Genomic DNA, 24,781 nt, shown 5'->3' on the forward strand with positions numbered 1-24,781 from the left:
TTCTCCATTTCTCTCGTATATCCACATAGTGCCTAGAATTCAAACTAGCACTAAAGTTGAACTCTTATTTCAACCTCCACTGGAGTTGACCGTGTATGGCCATGATGATGGTGCTAGTTCCTCAAAGGCCATTCTGACCAAATGCAAGCTCTGACTGATCATACTAGAATTGAAAGGCTCTGAGTACAGACCCATCGATCATTGTAATTTGAAGACCAGCAAAATCTAAGTTGAGGAAAGGTTCCCATTACACTGGCCCCAAGGTGATTATTTTCTTTTTTTGTTCACAGCATCTCTTGAAGACCATCTATTAGCTCATGAAGGGGTTGGAATCTTCATCCATGAAGAGGGTGTTTAGTAGTTTGGTTACATTACACTTTAAATAGATATGGATCGTTTGATATCCTAACTGTCATTTTAAAGCATTTTTCACATTTCTGTAGAGAAATGAATTCCAAGTTCCAAACAGCTGAATTGCTAAGTAAACTTTTGGATGCAATAATTAAAGACTACTTGCTTTCCATAAGGCTCTCTAAAGGAGGCACAATGGAAAGAGTGCAGGACCTCCTCTTTTTGAGTACAAATCTGGCCTCAGACACTTACTGGCTATGTGACCCTGGGCAAGTCACTTAGCCCTGTTTGCCTTGCTTTCTTCATCTGTAAAAGCAGCCAGAGAAGGAAATGGCAAAATCCAATAATTTTGCAAAGAAAACTTCAAATGGGATCCCCAAAAGTCAGACATGACTGAGAAACAACTGAACAAAAAAGGGCAGCTTCTTTCAGATGCACATTCACTTAAAAACCTTATCTCAGACTTTAAGCAAATTAGTAAAATAGAAAGAACCCTGAGTGGAAAGATATAGTCCTGGCTCTTCCATAACTGATTGTATAACCTTGAGCAAATCATTAAATCTCTTTAGTGCTTAGTTTCTACATTCTTAAAACTAGGTTGATCTAAATTATTACTAAGGTTCCTTCTGACTCTTACCAATATATGACTCATTGTTCATTGGGTTGGAATGTCTTTCTTCATTTGTTTCTGAGTGATCCAAAGAAATCTTGATTTGTTTTTTTAAGTTGCAGATATTTCTAGTTTCCCAACAACTAATAATTAAGGAATAGCTGAAGGACCCTTTCTCATAGTTCCTGTTTAACCTTTGAGTGAAAACTATGTTTGGGACATGTTAAAGACTGAACTCTTTTAAAGTCAATCAGTAGGGGCAGCTAGGTGGCACAGTGGATAAAGCAACAGCCCTGGATTCAGGAGGACCTGAGTTCAAATCCAACCCCAGACACTTGACACTTACTAGCTGTGTGACCCTGGGCAAGTCACTTAACCCTCACTGCCCTGCCTCCAAAAATAAAAATAAAATAAAGTCAATCAGTAGTGCGGGGGATAGCTAGGCGGCACAGTGGATAAAGCACTGGTCCTGGATTCAGGAGGACCTGAGTTCAAATCCAGCCTCAGACACTTGACACTTACTAGCTGTGTGATCCTGGGCAAGTCACTTAACCCTCATTGCCCTGCAAAAATAGATAGATAGATAGATAGATAGATAGATAGATAGATAGATAGATAGATAGATAGATAGATAGATAGATAGATAGATAAAGTCAATCAGTACACATGACTGCAGCTCCCATCTCTATCCCCCCTCCCCACTTTCACCTCTTAAAATCCTTAGTCCCTTTCAGGACTCGGGTCAAGTGCTAGCTTCTAAAGTAAGCCTTCTCGGCATACCACACTGCTGTCTCCTTCCCTCTTCATTATGCCTTGGGGAATTTCCAGGAGCATCAGTTCTTAAACTGCTTGGCCTCAAAACCCTCCAATGAACTTTTAATTACATGGGTTATATCTATCAGCATTGCCATAAGAGAAATTGTAAAGTCTTAGTATTGTCTTGAAAAAAGAGTTTTGACCTTGTGGACCTCCTGAAAAGTTCTCAGGGATGCCCCCTCCTCCATCCCTGGACCAGACTTTGAGAACTGCTGACTTAGAGCCCTGAGAGGTCAAGCATTCAGAGTCACACAGCCTGTATATGTCAGAGACAGGATGCAAACTCATGGCTTTGAGTCTGGCGCTCTATCCACAATGCCCCTTGTTATATATAATGGTAATTTTAATAGCTAACATTTGTGTCACACTTTATGGTTTGCAAAGTACTATATATGCATTATGATCTTATGAGACAGGTACAATTATTATGCCTGTTTTCCATATGAAGAAACTGAGTCACAGGGAGATTAAGTGCTTATCCAAAGATCACCCTTTCCCCCCAAAATGGCAGAGTATCTCTATCTGAGGAATGGCTTTCATAGTCACTTGTAAATTATGTCATTTGTTAGGCTAAAAATGGAGATGTCCAAGCATTCTTGGTTCTGGAGAATAGAATGATGATGGTTATTTTTACCTTCACCAATTTAATTTTTGGCTATAAAGACTTGAAAAGATCCTCTAAAATACTTCACTGAATTCTGAGGGTGATTACAAAATTAAGAGTTTCTTCTCTCAGTTCCATAACTTGTAAAGGTTCCTTGAATGTTAGGGATTAAGGAAGTTTTGGGATTTTAGATGAATGTCCTCCTCTCCAGTACCTTTGACAACTACCCTCATCCCCCCTCCCCAATCCCCATGAGACAGAGTGCTATGCTACAACACTGAGGTCTTCTCTTGATTCAGTAACTTCCTCAAGTTTAAACATGGTTCTTCTTCACTTGAAACCAGGCCAATAGGTCATGTAGAGGACGTGAGCTTTTCTAAACATTGTTGGGCTCATTCATCTAATGATTAAAGTTCAAATTTAACTAGTGCTTATTAAGTCCCTATTATGTACAGAGCACCAAGCTAGGCATACAAATATGAAAGATGAAGCTGTTCCTCTCCTCAAAAAGCTGGTGTTCCGGAGGAAGGGTGAAGACAGAGATTCTGGAGGAGGAGAGGGAAGGAAAAGAACACACCATGTCCACAGATATGTACAATATCTGATCACAGGTGATAGGGACAAAGGAAAGATCCGTCCAGAGTGCCCTAGGAAAATGTCTAACATATTTATTTCCTTCTACCAGTAGTTATCTATTTATGTATATATGCCGTATCTTCTAAACTAGGTTTGAGATTAACAGCCACATTTTACACTTCTTTCTAGCCTGTTTATTTTGGAGGGTACGGAGTGTTCAGGGAAGACTAGCACCTCTGGTGTGAGGGTTTGAGAAGCCCTTTTCAGAGTTGCTCATCCACTTTTGGTGTCCACTTGATTCACCCAGCTCTCACCTGTGGCTCCAAGAAACTGTGTATGCACAGCAACCAAACCATCTAGGGAGGGTGGGCTTCATTAACCAGGTTGAGGGTAACTGACCTCAAACCCATTGGTGAGTTAGGGAGATGTCTATCCCAAGCATGTGAAGATTCTCACCCCCACCCCCATGAAATAGGCAAGTAAGAACAATTCGTTTCATCAGCAGCTGAAGCACATGCTGTGGAACTGCTTAGAACTTGGTCAGGTATTGAAGACACCAAGGTCATCCGCTGCATCCTGGGCTATTGCCATTAGTCTTGACTTTTGTCCTCCCATTGGACTTTGATAACTCTGGAAGAAAGGCTCATGACTTTGTGCAACTCTACCTCACCTAAATCCAATTCATGCGTAAATCAAGACACCACCCATCATCCACTGTTTTGTTGTGCCACATGGTGATGTCATTAGTCCTTTTCTAAAATGAAGGATGAACAACAGCCTGTTTTGCTGTGAAACACAGTGCTCTTCATATTGTATTTTTTTAAAGTTTGTTTTATATTCAAGCATTTTATAACCTTAACACTAGAAAAGTTTAAGTTTTCAACTTCACTTTCACCACAAAGATGTTGGTGGTCAGTCCACTTGAATTTGAATCAGTTCCATGCTGACATCATAATACACTGCCTGTCTCCATGTGACACAGCTGCTGAAGGACACTTGGCTGTAGTGGGAAGGAACACAGAACACCAGGCATGAAGACAGGAAATGAGGGTCTAATCCTGGCTCTGACTTCCTCTAGCTGCATAACTTTGGGCAAATCCCTTCAGTGTACTCATCTTTAAAATCAAACTAATAGTATCCCTACAGCCTACCTTACTAGGTGGTTGGGGTGAAAAGTCACTCTAAGTTTTAAGGCATTTTATAAGTGAGTACCATTACTCCCAAATTATGTGACCTTATTGTATATATTTCTTTCTGTCTATGCTATAATGGAAAGATCACTGGTCTTGGAGCTGGAAACCATGGGTTAAAGTCCTGGTTCTTTTGTTTACTTCCCAGGGCATATCACAACCTCTCTGATCCTCAATTTATTCATTGGTTCAAAGGGATAACAAACCTTTGACTGTTAAGGGTTGCTGTGAGGAAAGTACTTTCTTAGATGACAAAATGCTGGATTAATATGAATGTATCATCAATAACAGCACCTTTACCTCTCTGTACTAGTACTAACGGGACTAAAAAAGTTAATAGATAAACAGCAGCCTTTTTCTAAGGTCTCTTTTGGGTGGGACTGTTAGTGATATTTTTAGATCCTGTCATTTTTTGCCATTTTGGGTCTCCATCTGCCTAATATTTTTGTTCAAAAGGAACTCTGGAAAGAGCACTAAAGTCCTCTGAGTGGGCTGTTAGGATTTTCCAGCATGCCAGGGTTGAATCTATTTCAGGGTAGCCATAAAGTCTACCCTCCCTGTGTTGCCCTCCTTTAGTTCACAACCCAGTAAAATGTCAGTTCCTTGAAGGCACATACTATCTCATTTTTTATATTTGTATCTCCACTTCCTACCACAGTGCTTGACTTACAGTAAGAGCTTAATAAATGTTTTTGTCCTTGTTTGTTTGTTTTCATTAAGCTCCCACTCACATGTGTCTAATCCAGCGGAAGGTTGTTGTTCCCCAATTGCTGGTAGATTTTCTATGTTCCAGGAGTCCATTGTTATTCATCCTGCTGAATCATTATTTTATTGATATATTTTGTTTTTCTATTACATGGATTTGTAATATACCTTCTCCCACCACCACCACCACCACCACTCATCAACCCTTCTGTAACAGAAACTAAACGAGAAAAAAGAAGTTTGGTAAAATCATCCAGTGCACCAACCTCAGCTGACAGTTTATGCAACATTGCACACCAGTAGTTCCCACCTCTCTAGTGAAGGAAAGAAGGTGAATTTTCTCATCTCAGATCCAAGATTAGTCCTGATCACTTACTGTGGAGAATGACTTCTAGGCACTGGTGGTGAAAGAAGCTATTCTACAGACCTTAACTGGTAATGAGAGCTTTGACATCTTGGTATCCCAACTATCTTTTAATCTTCAAAAAGAAAAGGAAAAGAGGGTATTCTTGACTTGTTTTACTACTTTGCCTACAAATGTGTGGGTGGACAGTGTGTTGCCTTGTCACTGGAAATGGACAGTTTGAAAGATTTCGGGTGGCTTTTTTGCCTAAGAAATTCTTGTGGGTGAACACATCCAAGAGAACAATTTACACAATGCTCATAGTTATGTGAAAGAAAATAATATTGAAGGAAATCAGAACTCTAATCATTGACTAATCGTGACTTTAATGATTGAAGAATGCTTCCCTCCCCTTAATGCAGAGGTAGTTGTCTTTGGTGTAGAATAAGGCTTATCCCATCAGATATGGCCAGTGCGTTTATTGGTTTTTCTTATTTTACTTGTTTTGTTTGTTTGTTTTGCTAGGTAAGTCTCTAGTGAGATATGGAAGTGGGGAGAGCATCATTAAGAACCGAAGCATTTTTTTAAGAGCATCAGTGAAAATAATTCTTTTTTTAAATCCTGTGGCACCCATTTGACAAATTAAAAAAACAAAAATCCTCAGGCTAGATATAGAGATGATTTCCTTTATTAAAAATACTGTTGTCCTGATGGAGGCTAAGAAGATGCACTACCTCCTGGAGAGCTATTCCCTCTTCTGAATAGTAACTCTTGAGTATATGTTTTCTAATAATACTTGTTAGCATTCTTGAATCTCTCAAAAGGCCAAAGATACTGTTTGTTCTATCTGTATCCATCTCTGAATTATATATTCTGTGCCACCTTTATTTGGGGCTTCCCTCTACAAATAATATGAGAATAAGTGGTTTCTATATTTAGATCGATTGTGGCACATTTGATAACCTTTTATCACGGTCAACTTCAGTGCATTTTACTAAGAGGTTAAACCATAAGGAAAAGTCTGGGGGTCTCATAGAACTGGGAATGATAACTTTACTGGTCTCCTCTCCAGTGAATATTACTTAGCATCACACTACCAATCCTCTTCCATCGACCAAATAAGTAGATGGAAGCAATTTGTCCATCACTGAGATGAAAAAGAATTTTGATTTCTACCATTGTACGGATTTTTACCATCAGCTGGCATGCTCCTGATGTCCATTAGCACTAATCCCAGTTTATCAAAATGTGTCATCCATGAGAACCCTTTTAGAGAGTTCCAAAGCAACACCTTTGTTGCTGATGCAATCATTTGAGAATGCAAACTCCATTTAACTCATAGTTTACCCCCTACAGATTGTGAGTTAAAAACAGTATAAAAGAGTGGTTGTGATGGATAATATATAAAACTTTGCATGTTAGTTTGCCATTTGTTAAAAGAAGGGATGGGGCAGCTAGGTGGCGCATTGGATAGAGCACTGGCCCTGGATTCAGGAGGACCTGAGTTCAAATCCGGCCTCAGACACCTGACACTTACTAGCTGTGTGACCCTGGGCAAATCACTTAACCCCAATTGCCTCACCAAAAAAAAGGGTGATAAGTTAGTCCCTGTTATATCCATTTATTTGATCCGGGTTGTTTTGTTTCCTATTCTATTTCCACCATGCCAGTTAACAAGGAACTAAAAACAAACAAACAAAAAAAGAATGCAGTTGTGGGCTTTCTGGCTAGTTGATTTGTCCAAATGCATCCTGCTAGCCTCAATAGAGGATATTTTGTAGAGATAGGTCTTGTACTATCAGTACAAGTATAAAACTAGTAGTGGGATCCTTGGATCACAAGTTTGAATGATTCCATAATATGTTGGCAAAGACAAAGACATCTCATCCAGAATGATCAGCGTAGACTGTGGTCAGGTAACATTAAAAGGTGCTCTTATCTTCATTACAAATCACCAACATCATAAAGACCTTCCCTTTCCATTAATGATGGAACCCATGCCTATTAAGGCCCTTTAGTATTCAGAGAACTGATCCCTTGCTTATAATGCTATCTAAATAGATGTACATGGCAAAACTATATTACAGATAAGGTCCTTTTTCTACTTTGACTAAGTCTGCTTGTATCGGAGCCAAGACAGACCTGTGCTGTACAGTACAGTTTGTTGCTTGTTGTTTGTCCTTCATTTTTGAAGCATACTGTGACACTGGGGTGATGTCATGGCTTGCACTGAATTGACTTTAAGTGAAGGAGGGCTGTGCAAAGTTACCAACCTCACTCTCTCCTCCAGAGTCATCTGGGTCCAGTGGCAAGATAGGGCACAAATAACACTGGCTTTGAATCCCACTTCTGATATTGTCTATCTTTAGGACATTAAACAAGTCATTTACCCTCCTTCACAGTCTTCCTCCATATCTGCAAAATAAGGGGTTTGTAAATCTATGGTCCCTTCTAGTTCTAGATCCATGATTCTATTAATGAGTCAAGTCATATTTAGCTAGCAGTATAGTTATAGACAGGACATAGCTTTTTAGAGGATTTTTGGGGGGGAAGGGGTCCAGTAGGTCTCTGAGAAAGTAAAGGAAGTATCATTGGCACCTCATGTTTAGCTTTAATTCATTTGGAAAGATATAGCCAGTCAATCAATAACTAATCAATAAACATTTATTAAGTGCCATCTATACCAAGCACTGTGCTAAGTGCTGGGGCTACAAAAAGAGTCAAAAGATAGCCCCTGCCCTAAAGGGGCTCACAATCTAATGGGGGAGACAACAAGCAAACAAATATTTTTAACAAGCTATATGCAGGGTAAGTAGGAAATAATGAACAGAGGGAAGGCTCTTGAATTAAGAGGGGTTGGGAAAGGCTTCCTTTAGAAGATGGGACTTAAAGGAAATAAGTTGTCAGACATGAGAAAGGGAAAATATTCCAGGCATGTGGAACAGTCAGAGAAAATGACCCAAGCCAAGAGAGGTATGTGTTTTTGCATACCCTTGATGTTACATCATCACAGTTCTCTTTCCAGATCTGTGATTTCATGAGTGTATAAACCTTCTGCTGAGGAAATGCCCGTGACCAGTGCAGATTGGCAACTACTCTGCAACTTGTAGTCCTTAAAGAAGCCTGGAACACTGAGAGCTGTGGTGAATTATCCAGGGTCACACAGACTAGATGATATTTAATATCCCATTCTAGTTCTAACACTCCACAAGACTACAATTTAAAAGAGAAGTGATTATTCAACATTGAAGGAGCACAACTGGGTTGGATTTCAGGCTCCACCATTAATTTTGCGACCTTGGACAAATCACTTCTTGGTCGTGGAGTTTTATCATCTCTAAAATGGGAATAACAATTCCTCTGCCATCACCAATATATGTAAAAAATACTTTGAAAATGATAAAATTCCATATAAATGTTAGGTATTTTTAATAGCTTATATCTTGCTATGTGTGCATATTTTTAAACCCATCTTAAATGTATGGCCACTGAAAATTCCTTCCTTTTCCCAGTGCTTTATTCAGAGGCCTCTCTTCTTTTCTCTCTTCATAATAAAAGTGTGGTCTCAGCCCTCTTAGAATTAACAATCTAATTGTGAAGACAAGACATATATGTTTAGAAAGATAACTAAAAATACAGTGCAATATTAGAATTCCTAAATAAATCAACTGGTCATAGATTTATAGCTAGAAGGCATCTCAGTGGCCATCTAGTTCAACCCCCTCCCCCATTTTACAGAGGAGGAAACTGAGGCCCAAATAGCTTAAGTGATTTGCCCAGGGTCATACAAGTAGTGAGCATCAGGGATGGGAGGGTATCCTAAGGATTCAAAGAGAGAGGTCCCTGTGGGCCTTGTCACCATGTTTTGGGGGTTTTGTTGTTGCTCTTCCTTTTATCTGTTCATTCCTTCTTCCTTCTTTTTAAATTGGATTCTTTCTTACAAGAAACTAACTCTTCAAGCTGTTGGTCTAGATGGGAGAGATGATGATTCGCATGCATGATTTCTGATATTTTTAATTGAGAATTCACAGACTTAGCTATTGAAGCAAACTCTTGGTTAACAATTACTGGAACCAAGATCCAGCCTAGAGAATTTAAAGCCTCTAGAATACTTTCAAGCCAATGCCGGAAATTTGTGCACAAAAGGGGTGGGAAGATATTCCTTACTGAGAACAGGAGGGGACAAAATTCAATAACTCAAGTACAGGATAAGCCTGGGGTTTTTTTTATGCTCTCGAGAGCTCCAGCTTGATTTTTGCCTTGTGCAAATTGCTTAATCTTTCAGTGCTGGCTCTGATGAATTTTTTAGAATCTCGGAGCTTCAGATGCATCATCCCATTCACTGGTCCTCATAAAATTTCCATGAAATGAGTAGAGACCGTAGTCTTATTGTCTGTTTTGTAGGCTAAATAAGTAAGTGAATGAGTGAATGAATGAATGAATGAATGAATGAATGAATGAATGAATGAATGAATGAATGACAGAAAGCCTAAATGATCTATCCAAGTGGCAAAGCCAGGCCAGGAACTAAATAAAGGTTTCTAACACATGCCAGCTTAATGATTTACCCATTAGACCACTAATTCCCAGGACTGGTTTTGTGACACCATCCTTCCCCTGCTACCCTAACTCCCCTTTCTCTCTTCCTCAGGAAATCTCCAATTGTCACAAATGGGACATTATTCAAGTGCAAGATGAAACATATTCCAATTAAAAAAAATAATAATACTACAGTATGCACCATTTTTTTCAGATGAGTGAGTGGCACCTTAGAAACAGAAAAATAACCACAACTCAAAGTCTGAACTCCCTGCCTCAGATAGCCTGATCTCAAGCAAACACTGAAGCAGTGCTCCATAGGGCAAACATCACCATTGTAAGCAGAATTAAAAAAAAAAAAACAGAGCAGAGATCTAAGGCTCAGGTGCAAGTCTCCTTCCTTCCCCTCCCCCAGCCAGAGTACAGCAAGGTCACCATGGGGCATTTTCATTCCAATCAGTTTCCCCAACATTTCTCCATTAGAGAGTCCAGCTGGCACGCCTCCCCCAAAGCCCTGCAAGGGTGGGAGCTGCTTTCTTTGCTGCTGGTTTGCTTACAAAGCGCTGGGGGCCAGCCTGCCTGTCAGGCCTCGCCTCTCCTGGCCTGCCCTTTTGTTGATGACAAACCTCTGCAAGGCCTGAGACCTTGCTAAGTGCCTATTCAGCTCTACAAGGAGCGGGGAGGTTTGTCTCCAGCTGGCATTGAGCACATTTAAAATGGGCACTGGCTGGCTCTGTAATTCCTCCCCTCAATGATGCTCCCACCATCACCACCACCTTCTCTTTCCATAGTGACCCTGCCCATCGCAAAGTTCTCCCAGACAATGAGGAGCAGCCCCCTCATTGGTGTTATCCTAAGTGCCTAAAGTTGTCTGTGTTGAAAATATTTATAATGAAGCTAGGCTCCTGTGAGTCCCGGTGAAGCAGCCAGCAACCCTGCTCTTTTATGCCAGCCTTCTGTGGAGGCCTGAACAATGAGACCCTAGTGTAGCCCTTGAGAAAAGGGTGCCCACTTCTGAGCAAAATGCAAGTCAGTCCCCAGCCATGCAAATGATGTCTGAGAGCCTGAATTCTGTGGCAGTGTTTGGGAACCAACGGGGTACCACTGACCAGTTTTTGGTTTGGGATTTTTTTTGGTTGTTTTTTTCCCCTTCTGGAATATTTTAAATTCACTTTCCTGGAATCTCATAGTTTCTATTCTCTTTGTAAGAGGCCAAGGTCATTTAGTGCACAGTATTTTTATATCACTTTTCACATCTAAGTAATCACTTCTTTTATAGTCTAGCAGAGTGGTTTGGCAGCTAAAATCAACATTGCTTTTAAGACCATTTCATATCAGAGTACATAAAACTGCATCCGCCTCTATTGGCTTCACCATATTCTTTTCCTCCCATTCGAGCCCCTCTCTGTGATGAAAAGGGAACTCAGGAACAACATCATAGGATCTTTGATTTATATATCTTGGTTTTTTCCAGCAAGAGTATGTAGTCAATGGTCAGTATGTAGTGGAACTGAATCAGGAAGACGTATTGTTCTGAGTCCAGTCATTCACACATACTGACTTTGGCACCCTGGGCAAGTTACCTCATTCCTCCAGACAATTTTCTAAGATTATAAATTGCAGAGAAGGTGTCAACCTACATTGCGGAGAGTTTCCTCATCCCAGAACTCTTTGTATCAGTGAAATCAATCATGGCAAAATCTACATATTCTTTTTTCATAACATGTCAAATCCACCAGAAAGGTAGGTGGTCTCCAAAGGTTCCCTAAAGCAAAGCTGCTTAAGCTGTGGGTCACAACCCCATATGGGGGCCCAGTAAGTGAATGTGAGGGTCACAAAAAATTTGGCAAAAGGAAAAAGTTATGTATACCTATTTTATGTACCTGTATACCTGGGGCAAAAAGGGGTCATGAGTAGAAAAAGTTTAAGAAGCCCTGCCCTAGAAGAGTTTGATTATAATAGATTATTCCTTCTGTACCTTCAACAGCTTGCTTTGGTTTCCTCTGACATACTGGTTGTATTCCCTGGGCAAGGCATTTTTCCTCTTAGGGCTCCCAAGAAATTCTAAAAATCATAAATTATAGAGGAGCTGCCCATTGCACTGGTGGAGGGAATTTCAATACTTCAAGTTCCCTACAAAAAAAAATTCTATCAATTTCTGTATCCTCAAATTTTTCCAAGACCTAAAGTTTCTTAAAAAATAATAATGAGCAATTTTTCTGAGAAACGAAAGAAAAATCAAATTTTAAATAAAAAGTTCCTATATATTTTCAACCACTATTTGACCCATTTCTCCCAGAAGCCAACAGGCAAAGGAGGTCTCTCCTGTTAAACTGCCTTGGAGGCTGGCGATGAAGGTTAAAAAGTTCATTACCATTGCTAATGGGTTTCTGGAGCCTCCTGGACCCAGGCTGTCTTTATATTTTTAAGTAAAAGAAAAAAATTATATATTTCTGCATATAACACCAAAAAAAATCCTTTTACTGGAAGAAAGAACTATGTGATCTCAGGATGTTATATCAGATTAGATTTTTAGGCAGCACCTTTCTAAGAGAAGAGAAATAAAGGTGGATAGATCCCTGCAAAACAAGTAAGGAGAGGAAGGAATCATTTGGGTTTTATACAGCCTTATGAATGGGCAGCTAGAAAGGGCCGGGCCTAGAGTCAGAAAGACCTGAGCTCAAACCCAACCTCTGGACATTTACTAGCTGTGTGACCCTAGGAAGGTCATGTAACCCTGTTTGCCTCAGTTTCCTCATCTGTAAAATAAGCTGGAGAAGAAAATGTTCAATTACTCCAGTATCTTTGCCAAGGAGACCCCAAATAGGGTCACAAAGTGTCAGATGCAACTGGGAAAATAACTCATTGAACTTTGAATGTCACCAAACTTCATTTTACCTTGCGTGAGCAAACCAGTTTCTCTGACCCTATGTTTACTTCTCCTGTGATTTTTCCCTTAAAATGACAAATGTCAAAAGTTGTGCTCGCGCTCTCTCTCTCGCTCTCTCGCTCTCTCTCTCTCTCTCGCTCTCTCTCTCTCTCTCTCTCTCTCGCTCTCTCTCGCTCTCTCTCTCTCTCTCTCTCTCTCACACACACACACACACACACACACACACACACAGAGGCAGGATATACAAGGTATCCCTAAAGATTTTGGGGACAGACTGTGTATTATAACAGGAATGTCACTGATATACTGAGGGATCTGTTCTTCTTAAACTGAAATTAACAGGCCACAGATTATGTGGATAGGGAATTACTTTAAGCCCCAAATAAAGTAGCTGCCGACAATATTATGCAAATGTTTTCTGTTCATGAAAAATGTATCTTTTTCTTCATTCCATTTCCATCTCTCCTTTATCATATTTTCCTCCTTTCCTTTTAAAAATAAGGTTTCTCGGGGCAGCTAGGTGGTGCAGTGGATAGAGCACCAGCCCTGGATTCAGGAGGACCTGAGTTCAAATATGACCTCAGACACTTGACACTAGCTGTGTGACCCTGGGCAAGTCACTTAACCCCCATTGCCCAGCAAAAAAAAAAAAAAAAGGTTTCTATACTCTTTAGGCCACTGCCCTTTATAGTTTGCACAATCTTATTAACTATTAGCCTAAAAATAAAACAAGAATTAGCCTAAAGTTGGTTGGTCTTAGTTTTATTTATTTATCATATATTAATAAGGCTCTGAGTCCTAGGTAAAATATGTGGGGTTTTTTGGGGGGAGGGGTGTGCACCAACATGGAGAGTCATATCACCTAGGCACATCTTCAATATAACTTGTGACCTGGGCACAAGAGCTTAAGTGACCTTGCCTGTGGTCAACACAGCTGGTATATGTCAGTCAAAACCTGAAGGCCTTGCCAAGGCCAACTTTCTAGTCACTAGGTCAATCTGCCTCTTCAATGTTGTCCTAATGGATCTATGATTTGGATGCAAAGGCTGGCTTATATGAAACACAAATGAAAACTTAATCACTATATTCACTATTAAAATAAGAAAAATCTAACTTACAGGATGCCAAGGGGGGAAAATGCGTGTCCCTTTCCCCTTCCTGTTTTCTTATTCTTCTTCCATCCATTTAAAATAGAAGCAGCACCAGACAGAAAACAGGGACAGGAAGGGTAACAGAATAAAGACCTCTGTAGAATAACACTTTGGGGCTTAATGGAAAAAAAATTATTTGAAAATTTCTCAAGGAATAGAAGTCTCATATGGTATATACATGCATTACCTGAGAGAGGACAGCGTCGTCATTCATTATTAAAGCAGCGTAACATGCAGGCAGATGGAAGTACTGAGAGGAAATCTAATTATGTCTTTTTTTTTTCTTTCCATTGGGTTTGCTTACAGATGATCATTCCAGGGTACTTTTGAAATCTGAAAATAGCCACGACAATTCTGACTACATCAATGCAAGTCCCATCGTAAGTATTTAAATTGATCCTATGTCAACTCTTGGTATTCTTTTGGGTAGCATTAACGTGGTCAGATCACCAGTATTGTTTTAATTTAGGAAAATAGCCAGGAATGTCTTTTTGAGACAGGGTTAGCCAAAAAAAAATAATAATAATCCTGACCCGCTGTAGAAGTGTTTCCTTTGAACTTACAGATATGGCCTGCTCAGACCCCATTCCATGGGCAGGAGCTTCTAGCCTGGTAAAGTAGATCCAAGGTTTAGACAATAAACTTATTGGACAATAAGATCAGTGAATGGTGGAATGCCAGGAAACCATTAAAAGAACCTGTGACTCTGGGGCAGGATTCTCTGTTATTTTGAGTCTTTTTCTCAGTTGCTTCCCATTCTTTCCTTCAGGAGAAAGGCTAGAAATAGCCTCAGAATGCAAACCCATCACTTTTTTTTTAAATGGTGGATGTCTCCAGGTCAGATTCAGAATTAATGGGTTAATCCCCTTGGTGGGGGAAGACTTTCTTTTTTAAGAAAAAGAGACTACTTCCTGATTGTACCTTTATTTAAGGAACCAACACTTAGAAAGTAGTGAAATATTGTCTCTATGAGGGGGGGGGGGGTTGACATGGCAATTTCTCATAAACCACTTTGGCCCAAGGCCCCCCACTGAATAGGAACTATTTATGCCTTCCAGAGATGCCTTACCCACCCATTTCTAATGTGGGCCTCATCTCATCCTGTTCACTTTTTGTTTTCTTCTGTGTGCTGAAGGTAAACAGATAAGGTTGAAAAAAACAATCTTAACTGAACAGAATGGGGGGGGAAGAGGGAAGAAAAGGGTGAAAAGTCAGACTTCAAGGGGTGACTCGGGTAGATTTTTCAAAACTGAATGTGATGAATATGATTGCAGATGGGAAAGGAGATAAGCTGTTATCTATAAGTAAAGAAACTGCCAGAAGACAGGTTTTTAAGAGGGTCTACTTAGTGGCATTTTAAACTGAAAGCTGAGCCGTGGGAATTTGTTATCTCTATGTCAAGGTAGGGGGGATTTTGCTTACTTTCCAGCCCCCCCCCCCTTTTAAGGTTTTTTTCTTTAAATTTGGTGTCTCTAGGAAGCAAGGTGACAGGAATATTTCTGAAGATTACAAAGTTATGATGGATCAAATGCTTGCCACTTGAGATCATAGGGAGAAAAAAGTAGTTGGCCTCTTAACTTAGGAGGCTGATATCCCAAGGAGGAAGCATTAGGAAGTTGCAGAAAGTTTCTGTATCTACCTGGCAAAATTCACTTACACAGTCAATTGTTTTAGAATCAAAATGATGCTTCTTTGTTTCTCCAGAGAAGCCTTCTAGAACCGAACCTGAAACTCTTTGTAAGGAACTACTTGGTATAGTTGTTGGGGTTTATCTGTTTTAATACACTAAGCCCCAGCCCTCACATAGTCCATTTTCACAGCATCAGAATTGGGGGGAAGAAAGGGGACCCAATGTATGATCCCCAGAAATCTGGACCTGTGAAACCGACTAGTTATGTGACCTAGAACAGGTGGGTCTCTTCAACAAATTTTTAAATGGATCAAATAAATTATTTAGGTTTACAAAGAAAAGCAACTATATTGAAATAGCCTTTTTAAGTTTGGTTGGGGTTTTTTTGTGGGATTTTTTTTTTTTGAGTTAACATGCCTCAGGTAAAGAAGCCCTCATCTACATGACCTCTGAAGTCTCTTCCTATTCTAAATCTATATTCCGATGTGTTGGCAGTTGTCATTGTAGAAACACCCACTAAGAGAAGGGGAAGAGCTACTGCTATGCAGATAATCTCATAGAGTTGCTTGGGACACTTAAAGGACAAGAGATCCGCACAGTGACCCACCTGGGATGTATCAGAGGCTTGCCCTCAATCAGGTCTTCCTGACTGCAAGGCCAGGCTTCTGTCTACCACTTGCTACCTTTCTGATTCCTATGTGCCAGAGAGTAAATGATATTCCCTGGTTCAGAATAACCACATGGAAAAAAAGAACCCTGCCTTTAATGGAAAAGTCACATGATTAGTTTTTTAGCCCCCAGCCCCTACCCCCTAACACTACCTCCTCTCACCATGGTTTTAAGGGGAGTCAGTGCTATGTAGGTTCAATGATTAAAATCAGAAAGGAAGTAAGTGGCAATAATAGTAGTAACAATAATAAGAATTGTGGGCGAACAAATTGTTTGTGCTAATCTATAGGGCTTATTTAGAGAACTTTATCTGAGACCTGATTCTCACAAAATTAAAATGTGAATCTAAAAAGAAATCAAGGGGCAGCTAGGTGGCGCAGTGGATAGAGCACCAGCCCTGGAGTTAGGAGGACCTGAGTTCAAATCGGCCTCAGACACTTGACACTTACTAGCTGTGTGACCCTGGGCAAGTCACTTAACCCCAATTGCCTCACCAAGAAAAAAAAAAAGAAATCAAGTTATGATTTAATAATTGAATAGTTAGAAAAGTTGGTCAGATTTTAGCAAAACATTTCAAATATTGACTACTCCCCATTTTGCCCCCACCACCCTCATCCATATCATTTTTTTTAAAGGGAACAAATGAATCAAATAGTTTTGATTGTTTCGCTCCCGGAAAAATATTATCAAGTTTTGTTTCACTTATGTTTACAATATTCCCATTTTAGGGACCCTTAAGTGTTTTTTTCCCAGCTAATACAATAAGATACAGTTAGGATTTTTTTTTAAAGTTAGTCATGGCTTAACAAAAATGTAGCTCATGTATTTACCACTTCATCTTCTTATTTTAATAACCTCAGTAATGATCAGAATTTCCTAGTGGTATTTTGGTTATTAAGCCTTGTGATATTGGATTATAAAAGGCTATTTTTTTCATTGTGTCAGCAAGGTGAGTGTTAATAGCACAAGACCAGGATTGTCTGAATTGAAAGAAAAGAGCAGTTTTCTTTTTTCGCCCCCCTCCAAGAAGCCAAGAGATATCTCATGAGAATCGAGTAAAAAAATAAAGCAATTATTTTCAAATCTAGAAAGAATTGAATTACATCAATGTATTTGTAACTAAGCTATCTCCATTTTATAGAGCCAGGAGCCCAGCTTCCAGATGTTTGAGCTGCTCCAGCCTTACCTTGAATCTAAATTATAAAGATAGTATTTGCCAAAGGAAGGCAGCCACCCATGTATATGCATATACACTTAGGGGTGTGTTTGTATATTCTTTCATGAAATGCCTAGTCTCAACTTTTGTTAAAATCCAAGGCTGATCTGTTAGTCCCCTTAGGCAAGTGACTTTTGGGAGCATGTACAATTCCATAGAATGATTTCATGAATTTTAAAAAATTTCATACTATGAGCAAACATTCTGGATTCCTTTCAAATTCTGGGTTATAAGAATGAGCCAGAGGATACCAACTTTACCTCCTCTCTCTGAAATCACTGAAAGTACATTGATAATAACTCTGCTACCCGCAATTGAATGAAAAGCTTGCAATTACAGCACAAGGAGACCCTGACTGTGCAGAATAAAACTACGATAATTACATCTGTCATATTTGTACTTAGTCCTCATTAAATTTCAGGGAAATCATCCAGTAGTAAATAATGTGCAATCTTTGCTTTTAAATCAGAGGTCATGAAAGTAAATGGGAATTCTGTTTCCCCTCATAGGGTGTTGAAGAGAAAAACCCATCAACTACATTTAAAAACTCAGCTTGCTTATTATTGAAGACACCAGACTGAGGAATGTCATTAATATGACAGTTTGCTCCAACATAGCATACAAATTTTTTTAACCAATAACAATTCTAAAATTTTTAATGATACTTAAAAATGAAATTACTTCTTCATTCTCTCATTTGGAGAAAAATTGTCTAAAATTTCAATTCCAAAGTAATTTAATAAATTCAGCTTGAGACCAGTTCTGGTGAATGGAGAGAAAAAAGTAATGGATAAAGCCTTCTAAGTCTTTTGTATATTTGTTTCACTAAAAGAGGATTTTTTCATCATAGTTATATGCACACATATTACAATGAGATAATAGTAATCTGCAAACCATAAAGTGCTATATAAATATCAAATATTGCTATTATCACCATATTCAACTCTTCTTGGGTCTGCTAGATGGAGCAGACTTTTTAAAGTCCAGTCTTATTTTTTTATAGACATTAAAAAAACTATCCTCCCTTCGATGCCTTAAATGATAGTATATTGCTGGGAAGTTAAAATCAAAGTGTAGGAGGGAAAGGAGCCTATAGAAAATGAGTTTTATTCTTCCCAATGTGCGTGAAATTTTAGAATAGATAGGACCATCCTGAAATGGCCCATTTTACATTTGTCTATTTCTCGTTCAGTCTTATCCAACTCTTTGTGACCCAATTTGGTGTTTCCTTGGCAAAGATACTGGAGTGGTTTGCCATTTCCTTCTCCAACTCATTTTACAGATGAGAACTGAGGCAAACAGGATGAAGTGACTTGCCCAAGGTCACACAGCTAGTATGGGTCTAAGACCAGATTTGAACTGGTGAAGATTAAGTCTTCCTGAGGTCAGACATCGCACTCTATGGACTGTGCCACTTAACTGCCCCTTGCTTTTTTATCTAAGCTATACTTAATAGAAACTGGTCATTTAGTGTCTATGTGTTTGAAATCAGAATTTATTTGTCTTCTCATTGAACATCAGTAAGAAGTTCTTCAGTCAGAAATTACTCCGAGACGGTCCAGAGTTTCAGGATCTGGGCACCACCTGCTATTCAGATCTAGACTATGGATAAAGGAGAAGAATGGTTTACAGTGTGAAGAAGATTGACTTCAAGTCCTCTTCTTAGAGATTATAGTTTCTCAAGTCAAAATCAAGCAGTGGCGGGTTTTCAGTTTAGTTTTTGGTTGTTCCTTTTTTTTTTAATTGCCATTCTCCAGTCTGAGTCATGGGATCAGATCTTAACAAAACAACCCCCAAACTACACACTTTACAAATGCTTAAGAACAGGGGCCTTCCTTGGATTCCAAGGAATGGGAGCCTCCTCATGAGGAAAGGATTCAGCTGAAACAAATGGTTTTCTTTTGGGGGCCAGGGGGAAGGGAATAGTCTTAGTAAAAGCAAAATTATACCCTTTAATTATACTTGGATTGCAATGATCTTTGATCCTCTTTTCACATGAAATCACAAAGCTACCTCTAAGAATGGTTCACTGTGATACTGGCTTGTCTGCTATGGCAGTGTTACCGTGAACATTTCCATTATGAGAGAAAATGTTTAATAATTGCACCACTTTGCTTCTCCAAATGCACCAACCTTTTAGTGCTGTGAGAAAGCATGGAAACTCTGAGCTCATAGAAACAAAGTCTTTTCCCCTTGTACAGCTAGGGCACTGCGGAAACTTGGAGCAGGGTCTGGAGCTTGTGCAGGCCGGATATCTCTTTTTTTATTAACAAATTGACATATATTTCATTGATGATTTCAGTATCAGCCCTAGATGGGGCATTTGCTATATAGATATATGTGTGTGTATATGAATATATGTGTATATATTAATATATGTATATGTGTACATATGTATGTATACACATATATGTAGGGATTATGTAACCTATGTACTTATATGCATATTTAACTTGAGTATATTCTAGTTATGGCACCCAACACCTGTGTGACCTTGGTTGTCACCTCTCCTCTCATCTGTAAAATGAGGGGATTGGATTAGATAACCCCTTGGGTCATTTCAGTCATGTCTGACTCTTTGTGACCCCATTTGGGGTTTTCTTGGCAAAGCTACTGGATTGTTCCTTCTCCAGTTCATTTTACAGATGAAGAAACTGAGGAAAACAATACAGCTACTAAGGGTCTGAGGTTGGATTTGAACTCTGGAAGAGGAGTCTTCCTGACTCCAAGCCCCAATGCTGTCTGGTTGATTACATATTGAGAGAGAAAGGCCTATACATATTTATATATGTATTTGCATACACAATGCACATATGCATACACACAGATATGAAGGGGGTCTTGCATATGCATATGTATGTATATGCACACATTCACACAGATAAAGAATAGAACTCAAGGAAGTGTTCTTTTAAATGAAAAGTAGGGAGAAAAGGGATAGGAAAAATTTTCTAACACATACTAGTATCCAAGAGAATATGCAGAGAAGACAATCTATGAGTCACTGTTCCAAACTACTAGAGTGGATAGATACCAAGGCACATATGCTGTGATCTTCAATCAGTTACTTTGATTAGAAATATATATACACACACACATATGTGTATTATGCATGTGTGTATATATACATATTTGTGTTAATGTATTTTTCCTATCCCAAATAACCTCTAATATGAACCTTTCTAAAAAAACACCTAGAAGTTAATGAGACATATTAATTTTAAGTAGTTAAATATTTGCTTTATTTTTATTCAGTTACAGACTGGCTAATAGCATGATAGGAATTTCTGTTGCCTTATATTTGCTATGAGCAAAAACTGTTCCTGCCCATAATTGTTTTCTGTACAACAGAATGTGCCTGGAATGTAATAATTGTAATTGTCTTTTGAATTATTGTTAAATGGATGACACATTTCTCTACTCTGTGCTCATTATGATGTTTGCCACATTCCAAATAGCAGCTTTTTGACAGCAGCTGATTAGTGCTAAAATACCAAGAGTGGCCCAGGCCTGATTTACTAGATAGTTGAGTGTTTTGGAAGTATTTCTTCTCTGACAGTACTACTTACATCATCATTGATTTTCTTTGCTTTTGTCTTTTAACACACAAACAGGTGGTTGGTTGAAAAAATATCTTTAAATCACTGCAAAATAAATTATGACCTTTCATAAATGTTGACTTATTTGTCCTCCCTATACCATTCCCAACTTTTGCTCTTAATCACATATTTGTCGTTTTGAATGCTGTTTAAAATGTAACTATTTTGAATATACCAGTAGTTTAAAATGCCTTGCTTTCCCAATTGCTTTTGGCAAACGACCCATTTGACAAGGAGGTGGAGTTTTAATTTTTCTGTACAACTCTTTACAAGGAAGAGGCCAAGGTCCTGGTAAACAGTTATCACCACTCTGCTCCCTTCCCCCAACAGAAACATATTTTAAAAATCAAAAACTCTTATTTCTACTGAAGTTGTTCATTTTTTCCTTCTGCAACATTTTAATTGGTACTTTCAATGAGAGTGACATAATTTTACCTGTATTGTGTTTGTTGTGGTGAATTTCAACACTAGGTCCAGTTTTAATTATGAATCAGAAAATTAGGAGCATCAAAGGCATTTTTCCTTCCTCAGTATCTTTTTTCCCCAGCAAGTATCACATTGTTGTTCTGTTAGAATAACTTACATCTGTTCTTTTATGCGCTTTTCCTTTTTCATAGTGCACATAATTATAAGGTGCATTCTTTTATGCTGACAACCATCACCACGGAAAATGTTGATAGGCTCTGAACAAATTCAGGAGATGCCTCTTAGAATGAATCTATTTTGTACTTACCCTTGTTAAAATTTAAACTTAGAGCAACATTTTAAAGTGCTTCTGAAATACCATAACTTAATGTTTCGTATTGCATATGGTGGCACATCTCACATCTGCACTGTTTGGAGCAACAAATCCTTAATCATAATGCTAAAACCAAGATGGTGCAATACCTTTTCAGTGGGCCCTGAAATCAAGAATGGGGCACTCAAGACAAAGAAAAAGGGCATTGGATGAGTCTAACAAAACAAATAAATAAATGTCTTCACATGGGGAAATTGGAAATCCTACTACACGACTGTAACTTCTACCAGTGTCACCCTTTGGATCTCATCCAACTTAGTTTTGCTTCTAACACTCCTTCTAGGAGGCCATCCAATAATCTGAGAATTCTATCGAAAGTTTTCTTGAACATCGAGTTTGATATGCTCCCACTCTCCCCCTCCCCCTCTTTACTAGTTGACTCAGGCTTAGGATTTAGGGGAAAGAAACACACCCTATTGCTCTGAAAACCTTCAGTGTAGCACTGTAATCCTATTTGCTTCTCAAGGCTTTGTTTCTCACCCTCTTTTTTTTCTGCTCAGTCAGTCTTTGAATTAAATGTTATAATTAAGGTCTTTCAAGCCAAACATCCTCTATTGAGGCTAGCAGGATGCATTTGGACAAATCAACTAGCCAGAAAGCCCACAACTGCATTCTTTTTTTGTTTGTTTGTTTTTAGTTCCTTGTTAACTGGCATGGTGGAAATAGAATAGGAAATTAGCTACTTGAAGGCTGGGACCACTCTTCTATGAAGTGCTTATCTCACTGTGGGCTCTTAATATCCCTGGACTCAAGGCTGATGATGACTCAGCTAGAGGGAGCTACTCTCTGGGAGTAAACAAAAACAACCACCCATGTGAGATGTGTTAACCCTTTCAGAGCCACCAACAAAGATGCCAGTTATTAATGAACACTGCCAGGGCCCCAAAGAGCTTATTTCTTTTTCATGGATGAGTGGTGTTTTCTCTCTCTGTTAAGAGCTTACTGTCTCACAATTGCAGACTCCCTGGTAATAACAAATGGGCCCATTATTCTTAGTGCCACATCTCTGGTAAAGCTGGAGGGCACTTACATTGGCAACATAGACGGAAAGACTGTTATATCATTTGCATGCTTTTACATAATTTCCTTAGAAGGTGGAGCTGAAAGTCTCAGAATGGAATCCTAGCTGGAATTCCCATTTCCTCCATTTCTACCAGAGTGGATAATGTTTTTAGGATTGGTTTTTTAGGAGTAAGAGCTCACATTTTCAAATAAATTAATTTGGTGACATCTTAGTTATTGGGACCAGCGAGCCTCATTATTTTGCAGATGTTGATCTTATAGCCACAATTTTAGATGTAAGTAAAGTATTTCAAACTTAACAGGACCAGTTACCCACTTATTTTAGAAGGGTGATAAAGAGAGAAATGTTTAAAAAGGTTTTTTCATTTTTTTTTCCATTTTTGAAATGATTGAATACCAAAATGATACGAATCAAGAGAATATGATCTAAGTTTCCTTTGCCAGTTCTCCTTTAAACAGGCTTATCTTCTAATTTCTTAAGAAAAGTCCAAGTAATCTTTAATTGTAATTTTGTTTTAGATGGATCATGACCCCAGAAATCCTGCATATATTGCTACCCAAGGACCACTTCCGGCTACTGTGGCTGACTTTTGGCAGGTAAGCCTTTGTTTTTAAAATTAAACCCTTTCTATAAGTGGAATTTATCAAACTGGCCATCAGTAACTACTTCCTTTGGCTTTATTTTTTTTACTTTTTTGCAAGCAATGGGGGTTAAGTGACTTGCCCAGGGTCACACAGCTAGTAAGTGTCAAGTGTCTGAGGCTGGATTTGAACTCAGGTACTCCTGAATCCAGGGCCGGTGCTTTAACCACTGCGCCATCTAGCTGCCCCCTCCTTTGGCTTTATTAAGTTCACTGGAACATAGCCATGGTTGTGTGAGCCAAGATACCTGACTGACTCTACATTCGACATCCTACGTTGGTCATTTCATTTGAAAATTAAAGATGTATGTTAGCCTGTTTTCAAAATGATTGTATTTGAACTTGAGTGTTTCAAAAATGTAACACTTCCCTTTAATAGTTAATGTCCATGTTGCCCTAGGAAATTAGAGAATTCATATGATTGGAGGATAAGAACAGAAGGGGCCTTTGTACATGAGAAGTAATTCTTGTCCTTTTGCCAACTCAGAAATTAAATTTAAGCAGAGTAGGACCTCACTTTAATATGATTTGAAATAAAAAGGAATTTCTATAAACACCATCCAAGTTACTGAAGCACCATAAAGGAACTTACCATTAAGTTGCATCACCTCTAAGTATATCTACTAAACAACAACAAAAATACAATGAACCTGGTAAATGGTATTTTATTTGCCAGGTTGTTATAATAGAATGAGGGCTAGATCTGATGTCAGGGAGAGAGAGATCTGGATTCAAATTTCACCTCTAACACTGATCACAACTTCTCTGAACCTCATTTTCTTTGTTCATAAAGTGGGGATAATAGCAGCTTCCCAGATTTGTGAGGAGAAAATGAAATAATGTATATAAAGTGCTTTGTAAACCTGAAGGTGTTATATGCACATCAGCTCTATCTCTAGGGTTGCCTCTATACCTTCGAACTTTGTAATTTAAATGCTTATCAGGGGGCAACTAGGTGGCACAGTGGATAAAGCAACAGCCCTGGATTCAGAAGGACCTGAGTTCAAATCCAGCCTCAGACACTTGACACTTAATACCTGTGTGACCCTGGGCAAGTCACTTAACCCTCATTTCCCTGGAAAAAAAAATTCAAAAGTAGAAGTGGTTTAAAAAAAAAAGTCCTGGGGCAATTGAAAAGTACCCTGATGGAGTTCATAGGTTCCTTCCCAGCTTTATGCAGATAGGTGGAGCTGTGGATAGTGTTGCCCTTGGGGTCGGGATCTCCTGAGTTCAAATGCAGCCTCAAGCCCTTACCAGCTGTAGGACCCTAGGCAAGTCAGTTAACTTCTGTTTGCCTTGGTTTCCCAAGGATTGTTGTAAAATGACATGATTATTTGTAAAGCTCATTACAAACCTTAAAGAGTTATATCAATGCTATCTATCATTATGATCCTTGAACTTCGTTACTTGTATAGATCCAGAAGCTCAT

At 38.9% G+C, this 24,781-nt stretch overlaps 1 protein-coding gene across 1 annotated transcript in view; it reads left to right on the forward strand.

The window, feature by feature from the left end:
* PTPRN2 (protein tyrosine phosphatase receptor type N2) overlaps positions 1 to 24,781 on the forward strand; it is a 1,559,908-nt gene that overhangs the window by 1,477,334 nt on the left and 57,793 nt on the right. Inside the window, exons 16-17 of the mRNA XM_043965830.1 lie at positions 14,082 to 14,155; positions 23,231 to 23,308. Coding sequence (XP_043821765.1) covers positions 14,082 to 14,155; positions 23,231 to 23,308 — 152 coding nt within the window. The remainder of the gene's footprint in view (positions 1 to 14,081; positions 14,156 to 23,230; positions 23,309 to 24,781) is intronic.

Source organism: Dromiciops gliroides, chromosome 5 (assembly GCF_019393635.1).
Source record: "Dromiciops gliroides isolate mDroGli1 chromosome 5, mDroGli1.pri, whole genome shotgun sequence".
In the NCBI taxonomy this organism is placed as follows: domain Eukaryota; kingdom Metazoa; phylum Chordata; class Mammalia; order Microbiotheria; family Microbiotheriidae; genus Dromiciops; species Dromiciops gliroides.